Source organism: Vanessa cardui, chromosome 13 (genome assembly GCF_905220365.1).
Source record: "Vanessa cardui chromosome 13, ilVanCard2.1, whole genome shotgun sequence".
Classification (NCBI taxonomy): domain Eukaryota; kingdom Metazoa; phylum Arthropoda; class Insecta; order Lepidoptera; family Nymphalidae; genus Vanessa; species Vanessa cardui.
Genome location: NC_061135.1, coordinates 1,109,019 through 1,122,422, shown reverse-complemented (window position 1 = coordinate 1,122,422; position 13,404 = coordinate 1,109,019). Strand labels below are relative to the sequence as shown.

At 32.7% G+C, this 13,404-nt stretch overlaps 1 protein-coding gene across 1 annotated transcript in view; it reads left to right on the top strand.

Moving 5' to 3' along the window:
* The window catches only part of LOC124534659 (microtubule-associated protein futsch-like), a 139,054-nt gene that overhangs the window by 78,887 nt on the left and 46,763 nt on the right, over positions 1–13,404 (top strand). The window contains exons 2-4 of the mRNA XM_047110634.1: positions 4,153–4,251; positions 10,826–10,998; positions 12,479–12,704. Coding sequence (XP_046966590.1) covers positions 4,153–4,251; positions 10,826–10,998; positions 12,479–12,704 — 498 coding nt within the window. The remainder of the gene's footprint in view (positions 1–4,152; positions 4,252–10,825; positions 10,999–12,478; positions 12,705–13,404) is intronic.

Here is a 13,404-nt window from a genome sequence, read left to right as displayed (position 1 = left end):
ACATCACTATAGTCACTATACTTCCTAGTACCTGTCTTTAAACGTTTATAGCACACAATTACATTATAAAATATTCGAATTGCATGATAATATCAATATAAACTTTTTTGAAACATCAATTCCGTTTTAGAAATTAGTTTTATTCAGAAGTCGTTTAATATTTGCCGTTCCGTGACCTGCGCTCATAGAATTCATCGTTTTTTACTCTTATGTATTCACGCGAATTACAAAAATAATTTCCACTTTTTGATGATACGTCAGGCCGTTATGTAAATACGAAAACGAATAGCAAAAACTCCTTCGTGTTGCAATGCATTCTGATGCGACGAAGTTTTATGAGCATGCTAATTTTAATTTGAAATCGTATTATTTGATCTATCTTTTTTAAATATACAATATAACTTGTCTATTTGAATGGATTAAAAAAATTATTATTATCAGTCGGATAGATTGAAGTCTAAGTTATTATTTCGTAAAGCAATTTTTAAAATTGATTTTCAAAAATTCAGTAGGTACTAAGCTGATACGAAATACATATTAACATATAACATATTTCACCACACTGTTCCAATGCGGGTTGATGGAATACACATGTAGCAGAATTTCTATGGAATTTGTCACATGCAGAGAAATACAAATTAAGCACATGTATATTCAGTGGCCATCTTGCCACTTAGGCCAAGAGATCATATAAAAACACCAATAATATCAACAGTATTACATTGAGTAATCGCTTATCTAATTTGCAATATATTATAACGTAGTTTTGATATCAAATGATTTAAAATGGATCAGAAATAGTCATCGTAAATCATACAAAATAATTGTATAGCAATTGTTCTAAATCATTTACAAGTGTTAACGTCACTAAAATTACTAATACATTTGTAACAGTAATCGAATCATTTTGGCAACGCTAGTTTGATTATCTCGTACCCGAAAAGTTCTTGGGAGGAGAAGTATTTGCTCAGCAATTATTCTCCCTACCTACTTAACTATAGTTCGAAGTTAGCTATAACTGATTATAACATACATTACGTATTGATAAAATGTACTTTTAATAATCATACCTAATTACGAAGGCATGTAATTTCACGTAGTTTTATATTCACTACGTACCAGTTAATAAATCTAACATTAGCTTTTTTTGGCATTTTCTTATTTTAGTATACATTTTTATACTTAGCAATGTTTTCTTAGACAAATGCGAATTGAAATTTAAAAACTCATATCGTTAATTTAGCAGCTAAATTTAGAATGTACTGCATCAAAATCAGTTAAGCCCTCAAGCATATCTTATATCTTGGTGGTAGGGCTTTGTGCTCGCCTGCCTGGGTAGGTCCCACCCACTCTTCAGATATTCTACCGCTAAATAACAGTACGCAGTATTGTTGTGTTCCGGTTTGAAAGGTGAGTGAGCTAGTGTAACTACAGGCACAAGGGACATAGCATCTCAGTTCCCAAGGTTGGTGGCGCATTGACGATGTAAGGAATAGTTAATATTTCTTACAGCGTCATTGTCTATTTGATGATAACCACTTATTATCAGGTGGCTCATATGCTCGTCCGCCAACCTTTTCCATAAAAAAAGCAGTGTATACTACGAAAGAGAAAAGTAACTTCTGTTTTTAAAATTTATAATATACAAACTATTAACTAAAGCACATCTATAGAATAGATAAACAATCAAAACCAGATATAATACAAAACAGTAATTCCAAATCCCTGACCTATAAACAAAGAAAATGAACATTAAAACGGGTCATTCAAAATGAAAAGAAATGTTTGTTACTTTTAATTACTGCTAAACTGACTCTCATTATGGGAGGCTGTGTTTTTATTGTCTCGGATTCATTTATTGTACTTGATAATATGAGAATACTACCAACAAACGCTAATGTAAAGTTTTTTTTTTGTATTTGGTATTATTCTACTGCGTAATATTGTAACGCGTTTATGCCGTATCTTCTAATTCAATTGATATGATTTATAGCTTTGCTGTATGCAATACAAAACTAGTTGTATTAAGTGTTGTAACTTATTTGTATATTTACAGACTAAATTCATAATCAAAGCACTTTTCATACTGAATCTGTAAACTGTAACAAATCACGAAAATCATCATCGTCCTGCCCTTATCCCAATTTTATTTGAGGTCGGCAGCACATCTTCTCCTTCCATACTTCTCTGTCAGACGTCATCTCACAAGTAATATTATTTCTAACCATATCGTCTTTCATACAATCCATCCATCGTTTCCTTGGTCGTCCTCTACCTCTATATCCATCCACATCCTTGCTCAAGATACACGAAAATTGTTTATTTTTCTGAAGACTCTCATTAGTAATTCAATGTCAAAAGTTAATATAGAATTAATATTAAAACACACAATAATTTTGTAGTATACGTGAACGTTAACAAAGTTATACAGCAAACAATTTTTAAAATATTATTCACAAGAAATCGACTCAAAAAAAGTTCATTACTTTTCTATGTTGTCTTGGGTCTGGGTGTTTGTGGTATCGTTACTTCTGATTTTCCATAACACAAGTGCTTCAGCTACTTACTTTCAGATCAAAGTAACGTATGTGATGTTATCCAATATTCATACTTCTTTATTATTTACTGGTAATATTTTTCACATTATTGATCTCAATAGTAATATAAAATCTTTGTTTTTCGTAAGCAAATTATCTAACATATGTTTGGCAAATAGATGTCATATAGAAAAGAATGCGTTACATTTAATATTTTCAACTAGGTTCTCTCTCTAGAAAAGCCTTGCTATATTATGAATCATACAAACTTAGAACAATACATGCTTAGAATAGTAACAGAGTTATCACTTGACCTCTCTCATAGTTCCATTCTAACCTAGAAGTAAAGTTTCAAGGAAACCTACCTACGAATAAAAATCTTGAAATACACCTACAATACGCCTGATAGGTCAGCAATATTAGATCACCTATTGCTTCGTTGGTCCTTATATTCTTAAAGTCATGTCAGATTGTTTCATGATTCCGATCAATTGCATTATAAGATCAAATGCTGCTCTTATACTGTAATAACTGTAATCAGATGACGAAAAACCGATCTGGTTGTGTAAAAACATGGATAAGTAAAATTAAAATGAATTCTAGAACATAATAGGCAATCTATCTTCTAAATATTCTCAATATCTTTACTTTTAAGTAACATTGATCTATCACTGCTAGTTCTTTTACTATCAGTATTTAAATCTATATATATTAACACAATCTTTTACATAAATATACAATCAATGCTATAGTCTACAGAGAAAGTTCTCCCAATTTCAAAAATATTATTTGAAACTCAATCAAAAACAATTGGTATTTTGGTGTGACAAATATTTGGAATAATTTTGTCTTAGACTTTTGGGCAATAGTCTGATCAATATTAATACTTAAAAAACAAAGCCTAGATGATGTAGAAATAAGTGATTAGCGAATATAATTTTGGAAAACGAATTCGACGATACAAACGCGTTCATCATAGGAAATCAATTACTGCATGAACGTTTCGAAATAGATTGTTTCATTATTCAGTTCCTATACGCTATACTGGATGGATTATTAATATAATAGTGCAGTGAACTCGCTGCCGGGTAACTTTTCCCCCGGGATACCGAGGAAGTAATAAAGGAAATTGTGGTCGGAACGCGTGTACATAGTTCACAAGTCTTTTGTAGGTTTGTTTGCGCTGTTTGTGGACACACAGCGCATTTGAGGTCATTGTTGTGGAACATTCTATTCTCAGTCCTTTCTTTACCTGTTATTAATGACTCCTGGAATTAATCGTTTCGTGTCTAGATTCTGATTTTAATGGATAGAAAGTTTTATGAAAACATTTTTGCACGAGCATGTGTATGAAAATTGACAGCTTAATTCAAACAAACAAAAACAATGATCTTCTTTTAGATAAGATCTGAAAGTTCTAAACGAACCATTTACAAAGTCAAATAAAAAATATTTTTCAAAAATAGGTTGAACATTTTTGATTGATTGTTTGTGGAGATATCGTTGATCAAAATGCGATTAGAAATATACAAATAAATTATGAATGAGAGTGTTATTGAGACATAATCATTGCTATTGTGGTGAAATAGATTTTAATGAAACCTTTTTGTTACAGGGCTCCTGTCATGGGATTCTGGCGAGCACCAGGTCGATCTGGAGAAAGAACTGGCCACCCTCTCGGCTCAGGCACCCGAGGGGGAGGAAGCCAGATATGGTAAGTAACTAAGATAACCAATAAAATAATTGCTTTCACTAATAGCATAGAGAAGACGAAAAAAAGTAAATTTATCGTACCATAATCAGAAAATATATCTTAAGTTAAATGAAGACGCTCATTTCAAATAATTTCTTCTAAAGAACCGATCCTTAAGATATTAGACTGCTTTGAGAGAAATATAATTTATTATTAGCAAAATTTCCTTAAGAAAACTCTATTCAAGAAAATTTCGCTATTATAAATTGAATAGGAAAAATATTTTTTTAGATATAATTCCATCATAAGATATCCATAAATCTTCACGATCAAATAAAACTTTCAGCAACTGTACATCGCTGTAATAAATAATATAGGTAGCCTAGTAAATCTTTATAGCGATACAAGCTATAAATGGAGGCTACCTTTCGCTAAATATAGGCCAAAGTGTCTGATACAAAATTCACGGCATGACTTTCTTGTCAAGTGCTGGAACTTTCATATTACCTCAAAGCGTTTATATTAGATTAGCGATGAGACTTTTTTGTTGATATTCAAATTTCACCCATAAATTGTGAGGTGTATGGTATAATTTCCTATATCATAAAATATATGGAAAAATCAAAATGTCATTTAAAGAAAAATCGGGAAAAATCACTTGATAAAGATCTTAAGAGAAACTAACATCTCACCTTGTACACTTTCTTTACAAGGCGCCATTAATTTCCCCCAGAGTTTCAATAGGTGGTGTAAATTGGAAAAGGTCTAATCTCAGATAGAAAATGTTGATAGGATACAGAATACGAGGAAAATCTTTAACTTTTTAATATAAATCACGAATTATTTATAAAAGGATTAAAGAAGTTTAAAGGCTCAATTGAAGTTGAAGATTTTGAGCCTATTCCATTCGGATCAGATTTGACAGGAATTTCATAAATGCTGATTCCTTAACGATACTTTTGAACTTGTCCTCTATTAGAAAATTCAGTAATATTGACAATAATAGTTATGGGGTTTAACGGTTCCAAAATGAAGATACATATTTATTTTCATGAAATTTGGACTTATTTATCAAAACGAATGAAAATTTAAAACAGGTTTACTTTTGCAGTTCTAAAAGAAAATCTATACTAATATATAAATGTGAAAGGAACTCTATCTGTCTGCCGCTCTTTCATGACCAAACCAATGAACCGATTTTGGTGAAATTTCTTATGAAGCAACTTTGAACTCCAAGAAAGGGCATAGGCTATTTTTTTGCCTAAAAAGTAACCAACCAACCAACTAAAAAACCAACCCCCTAAAATGCGAGTGAAACCACGGCCAACAACTAGAAATAAATAAAAAACAAGTAAATTTTGTGATTGGTCTTTCGCCCCATAGCGACAAATATATTCCTAATACGACATTCGGAGTTCACAAATCATTGATTTTTATGATGTACCTCATTATTCTTTACGATAACCCTCATATTTTGCCGTAATATTGAATTGTCATATCTGTTAATTCATGATTAGGCTTACCGGTTTCAGGCTTAAGAGATATTGCTCCGAGTTTGGAATATTTTAATGGGATTTTGTAGAAACGATTAAATTTGCATAATCTCTTGATCTATTATCATTGCTAAGTGGACCAAGTTTAAAATTGGTTTCTTGTTCAACTTGTTATATATTCGACCTCCGTGGTCGAGTAGTGTGTACACCAATTTTCATGGGTACGCAATTCCGAGGCCCTTGGTTCGATTCCTGACCGAGTCGATGTCGATGAAAAGTTCATTAGTTTTTTATGTTTTCTTGGGTCTGGGTGTTTGTGGTACCGTTACTACTTCTTACATTGGGATCAAAAGAAATGTATAAAATTATTCAATATTTATTATTATTATCTATATTGATGCACTTTGGTGGTTAGACCGATTCATATGTACACTCTCTTATGGATATAACGACGACGGTACAAGTACAACTCCTCTGCTTCTTAATACCCTTACAAAAACAAAATTATTTTATCAAAAAAGGAATGTTTTCGTCAAATTTACTACATACGTATTCATTACTTTACTTACTTTATTATTTATTCGATCTGTAATCAAAATTAAAAAAAAATCAAAATCAAAATATACTTTATTCAAGTAGCACTTTTGAATCGACATTTAACAACTATTTTAAGTGAACCTACCACCGGTTCGGAAAGTAGCTTCTACCAAGAAGAACTGGCAAGACACTCAGTAGTTACTATAAAAATACAGTCATGTTAGTTAATTACAATTATGTATGTCTGTAATTTATCCTGCCTGGTCCACGAGTATTAACACGCTTTTTTGTCGTCTGCATAATCTTGTACTGGATAATACGCCTTCTTTACCAATGTATTTTTTTACAAATGATTTAAATTTATAAAAATGTCTGTGGAATTTTATAATGGAATCGAATCGATCTTTACTTCTTACCTTAAAATTATGGAAATACCATGTGAACTTGGTCGCATTTATCCGAAACATCTGTGCCCGGATTAATATTGATATTCAAAGCAAATAGCGTTAAAATCACAATTTTGTTGCTCTTAAAAAAAACCAATTCCATCCCATCACTTTTAATCAATATCGTTTTTACTCCGTTGCGTACATAAGCTCTACTTTAATTTGTAGATGAATTATTATGAAATACTGGCTTCATTCCAACACCGAGTTTTATCTTGGTTTCTAGTTGAATAACTTTCCCAAAACACGGCTTTATACTGAAAGTGAATTACGATTTTGTACCTAACTGTGAAACTTATAACGTTAAATATAAAGTATTCGAATTTCAGGTGAACTTGTTCAGACCTTTTTAATAAACGTTAATTTAATTTATAATGAAAGTAATTTTGCTAATGGAAATGTTTTATAAGCAATTAATTAAAATACAGTTGGTACTAACTTTAAAGGAGGATCAGTGAATTATTTAAAGAATCATATCTAGATGGCGTAGTGGTTGAATACATACGAATGACTTAAATGACGTGCTTAATTTCTGTATAAATAATCACATGTAGAAATATTCCATGGGTGATGATAAACATCCTCAGGAAACCGGAATTTTGCTATGTGTATAAATAGAGCATTGTGGCGGAATAAACTCTAAAGATTTTCGTTAAAAAATGGAGGACGTCCTTAGCCCAGAAGTGAGTCTTTACAACTTATTACTTGAGTACACTCTTTAGTTAAAATACAAAAATTATGGGTCTCTTTAAATTAATTAAAAACACAAATGCAAAGAAAAAAGTACCCAAGATGCTCAACTTATTACGAAAAGAGAAATTAAAATTCGCAATTTGCAACTAGCTACATAATTTTTCGAGTAAGCTTGCATAATGAAATGGGTAACATTTTTTGTCAAGGCGCGAAGCTACAGCCGAGCGTCACAACTGACGCGGTTTCGTGCCACATTTTTGTGAGAATATTTTTTAAGTAATTTCTTTTGAAACGACACGGGCAGTTTTTCAGTAAAGTTGTATGGAATATATAAAAGGGAAATAGCTAATGAAAAATGGATCATGCTAAAATATTTGATTTAAAAAATAGTTTGTTAGCTGGAATTGATATGATGTTGCGTGAGAGGATAAGAGTTTCATTTTGAAAGCAGTTATTACATTTTATAAAACAAGTGATTATAAATCAGAAAACTGATCGCATCATCTTTATAAATGGTTGACGGGTGTGATCTCTTGGGCTTTGTTCCTCCTACGTCATCAGCCCGTTTTTGTCCACTGCTGGACATAGGCCTCTCCAAGCGCACGCCACTGTGGTCTTTCTCTAGCTTCTCGCATTCAGCTCCTGCCTGCCACCTTGCGTATATCATCACTCCACCGTGCCTGAGGATGTCCTACACTACGTTTGCCGAGACGCGGTCTCCACTCTAGCACACGTTTTCCACAACGGTTGTCGGCTCTACGACAAATATGACCAGCCCACTGCCACTTCAGCTTACTAATCCGGTGGGCCGTGGACTTTGTCGATGACTTTGGTTCTTTGACGACCCACTCCTAGCACAAACTTTAAACTTAATCGAAGGGTTAAATAGGAACATTAGTAATTTATTTCAATTTGATGAAATTTAATACGAAGCAAACTTGAAGTCCAAGAAATAACATAGGCTACTTTTTTGCCTAACACATGAAAAAAAACACCCTAAAACGCGAACAAAGACGCGGGCGACTGTTAGTCTTTTATAAAAAAGTTAAAATGATTCTTTTCACGGATTAATCGTTTCCCTCTCGAGGCGTTATGTCAGCCATTCATGGTATTCATTCTGTTTTCAAGTGTCGTTAATCCGATCGTCGTTGAATGGGACTGTTTACGGCTCTCGTTGAGTTTCGAGGGAAGCTTATCAATGAAGTGTCAGTTAACGTTTCAGATGAAGGGGGCTTAAGGCAGATTAGATTAACTTTTTTATATATTTCCTTCCATTTGTACAAGGAAGGGTTTGAATCGTTTTGTTTACATAATATTTGAGAAATAAAAACATTGTTATAAGCTGACTTAGGAAACTGTTTGTATACTTTTTTTTAGAAATAAATTAGCGACTCAAAATCAAAATCTAAATATACTTTATTCAAGTCGACTTTTACAAGGACTTTTGAATCGTCAATAACGGTTTTTTTTATATTAAGTGAAGCTACCACCGGTTCGAAAAGTATATTGTAACCGGCAAGGAACTCAAAAGAATTAAAAAAAACAGTCATGTTAGTTGCGATCAATTATATATGTATGAACACTGAACTTTACAGTAGATTGTTTACTGATTTTATTCTTGCGTTTTGATTGGTTCTTAATAGAATATAATATCTAATAGTACATTCTTGCATCGTGCAAAAACTGCTAATTAATTTGTTTTCATATTTGGCCGTGTTATAATTTTTATTGTAATGAAAGATCACACACATATTACGTATAGAAAATATATTATGTATGTGTGAGTCGAGATGGCCCAGTGGTTAGAACGCGTGCATCTTAACCGATTATTGCGGGTTCAAATGCAGGCAAGCACCGCTGTTTCATGGGCTTAATTTGTCTTTATAGTTCATCTCGTGCTCAGAGGTGAAGGAAAACATCGTGAGGAAACCTGCATGTGACAAATTTCATTGAAAATCTGCCACATGTGCATTCCAATAACCCGCATTGGAACAGCATGGTGGAAAATGTTCCAAATATTCTCCTCTAAGGGAGAAAAGGCCTTTAGCCCAGCAGTGGGAATATACAGGCTGTTGTTGTATGTGTGATAGTTACCTAGGGCAGAGTGCAACCCTTCACGAATAATGACTCAAATACGGCAGAGATACAGATACAAACAAATGTATGAATATCACGAAAATTTGAAATAATAAACAAGAAAAATTATAAAAGTAATCCATGTTTAGATAAAAAATTACACAATTTATTGTGCAAATACTTAACGAACGCCCGCTTGTAAAAATTTTCAAAGATAAAGAATTAAGCATCTGAAAGTGTAATTCCTTGCTTTAGGTAACTGAGAGCCGTGAACAAAGGGCTGTAATTATATTTACCCTTCTTAAAAAGGTCAAGGTCGCTCGAGGGCATTAAAAATTCCCCGCCCCTATTTTATATTAAGTCAAGATTTTTCGTCGCATTCCTTTGGAGTTGTTAAATTTACCTAATGACGCGTCCAAGTTTGTCCCTAAATATCCTTCTGTAATTTTATGAAAATACTTTATTTAATTGAAAATTAACATCTGTTTATGTTTTTGAAAAATCATAGCAATCATTTTTTAATACATAATTATTAATAACTAGTAGTAGCCCTCACGTTTTAGGGTGTTCGTTGTCATGTGTCAGGCAAAAAGTAGCCTTGGTCCTTTCTTGGAGCTCAAGTTTGCTTCATACCAAATTTCATCAAATTCGGTTCAACGGTTTGGTCGTGAAAGAGCGACAGACACACAGATATACTTTCAAATTTATAGTATTAATATAGATAGATTACTAGGTTTTCTAAAAGAGTCTTAAGCGACAAATTCAACGATAAATAACAATGGTACTAGATAACATATATTACGGTTTTAACCCAAAAAACTATTGCTCAAGAGAATATTTTATATATTCCCTTTTTGTACATTTCTTACATTTTCCGCTTAGCTGAGTGTGATAGAGATAAACGATTCAATATCCGGGCGTGGTTTAGTGTCATTAGTTTTGTTTACGCAGACAAGGTCGAGGTGGCCATTTTGTATTTTACGCCGAGAAAGATCATCTCCCGACCCTCGGTTTTTCGATGAATTTGTTTTTTAGTCTTCGTTTCTTCTTTGCAAATATAATTTGGTTTTATACTTATTACATTTGGAGTTATTCTACAAAAATATAATGGTTTTTAGAAAATCTACTTTTTACCTGATTTCAACAAAAATGAAATGGAAAATATAACGACCAATAAATCCAATTACAGACAAAGTATAATGTAATCATGAATTTGCATTAAGATAGAACTGTATAATAATACTTAAATTTTACATAATTCGGACTTATCTGACTAATAGGAATAAGTAACTAACTAACTGACTAAATTAAACATTGAATACATTTAATTAATACAAATTTAATTTCCAGGCGAAAGATTGATCCAGTTCGCGTCCGAGAACCTCGTGACGGAGATCCTGATTCACCCACAGATGAACACGCTAATGCAGTGCATGAGGAACCTGCTTAGCTCGTTCACTAGACACAGACATCTTATCCACGCTGGATACACATTTGCCGGCAATGGCTCATGGATTATGCAGGTACGTAGACATTATCTACAGTGACGTAATCCCCTTATCAAATGATCCCCTTGGGATCAAATGCCAAGACGAATTCTGTTTTCGCCAATGGAAATTACGACTTAGTTGACCTCTACCTCCATACTTCTCTGTCGGACGACATCTCACAAGTAACATTATTTCTAACCATATCATTCACACAATCCATCCATCGTTTCTTTTGTCGTCCTCTACTTCTATATCCTTCCACATCTATGCTCAAGACCTTCCTTACAACATGATCCTCATTTTTCAAGTTTACCTCTATCAATCATTCAGATGATCTACTGCAAATATTTCCAGTTTAACCTTCGTATCTGACGTTTTATAAATAAGTTTCCATCAATTAAAAAATGGACGTTCTTATTACTTTATAAATACGTTATTATATAATACGCGCTATAGTTTTTTCATCAGCAAGCGAAACTCGTTACCGGCGTTTAATTTCCGCTCCGCTACGACATGACATCAACGGATTGAAATTAAATGACACTGATGTATCCGGAAAATGTTACGTTTACAAAGTTTTTAAAATCTCATTCAATTAACGATATTTTAATTGACAATTTGACGGTTAACATCGTGGAAAATATACATCAAAGTAATACAGAAAAAAAAACATTGGAATTTTTCATAAAAAGTTTTAAGAAATGGACTTGAAGTGGACTCATTTAGATTCTAAAAGAATTCTTAATTGTGAGATTATAAGTTGTTTTAACTTTGTATCAAAGTAACAGTTGAGTTTAAATTATTCATCTAAAACCAGAGCTTTCTTAAAAACAATGACTGTAGGATTTCTCAAGTGTTCTCCATTAATTAAGGGGTTATGTTTTAGCCAACCCTTTCCCTGCTGTTCTTTTCTCTTCGCCCTTCCTTTTTCTAATATAATCTAATTTAAATCCATTTCAATCTGCCCTGTTTACGTAATTTCGTACTGTCTCTGGTTTTATACAAAATTAAATAATCTGCATTTAAATATCCCTTTGGGACTAAATACAACCTCAAAACGTCCCTACAATAGATTGTTGCGAGTATTTTTTTCAAGAGGCTTGAATAACTTAAGTTATTTTTGTCTGAAAATAAATAACCATTTGACAAATTAATACATGTATAAGTGTGCTATTAAATTTGACCTAAATGTACCAGAACGATAATATTTGTATTAGAATATTGAAATTCAGATAGGCTTTTACGAGTACAAGAGATTAATTTACTAAAATTACTAAAATCATAGACATTTTTTTTGGATTAATGTTGAGCGATTTAATTAATCAAAACATCAAAACTTTATTCAAGTAGGCTTTTAAAAGACCTTTTGAATCGTCATTTAACAATTCAGTGAAGTTACAAGCGGTAAGTATATTCTACCGAGAACAACCGGCAAGAAATTCAGTAGATACACTTTATCAACATTTGAAAATGGAATCATTATTTTGGTTTCATAGTGTGCGTTTTGTTTCAGGACGGGACATTTTCCCTGTCCGACTTCACTGACGCTTACCAAGAGAACGAAGTACAGCGCGTTATCCGCGCCTATGAGAACTCGATCTCCATCGACATACACTGCTCGACCGGCGGTGGCGAGTGGCAGAAGCTACTTGACACGCCATTCGTCAAACACTGCAAGATTAGAATCAACCCCACCGATATACTCGACTCTGGCTCTCAAGCCATCAAGGATTTTATCAGTAAGTACAACACACACTATATATAAGTCTAGTTATATTTATTGTGCACTTGATTAACGTTTATTGTTACTTCCGAAAACTAGATGGCGCTATGACAAATTTTTGACATTTCTACATCGCGATGGCAAGATTCGCTATTTGTTGTATATAGTCCATTGTAAAGATATTTGATGTTTAATTGTAAAAAAAATAACTGTTCTCCCATCTTGAATCTTCCACCAGGTTGGACTTATAATCGTCAAGCTGCTTATCGTGTATTGTCATACAAACATAACGAGTATACAAAATTTTAGCCAAATCGGTTAAAGATTATCTGCTTCAAAATTGAGTAGCAAGATTCCACCCGCACATACATACTCGTACATTTCAAGTTAAATAAAAGTTTTTAATAGTAAACACTTTACAGTAGAATGTAGTCAGACAGTTGTTCAATTGTTAGTAATTAATATGAAATAATCCGTGAAGTTATTAAAATCAAATTATTATAAAAATTAATGAGTAGTATGAAGGATTTGAATTTGCGGTTTATCTATTAGTGTAACAAATTTCGATCGAAAATATGATCTTGAAATGTTAAGACTAACATTTAAGTACGGGACTCGGGAGAATACTAAATGTCGAAGAGGTTTTATTACACTTTCGTGATCAAAAACAGACAAAACTTCGACGCTTAAATTTATCGCTGCTTTTGATGTCCTAA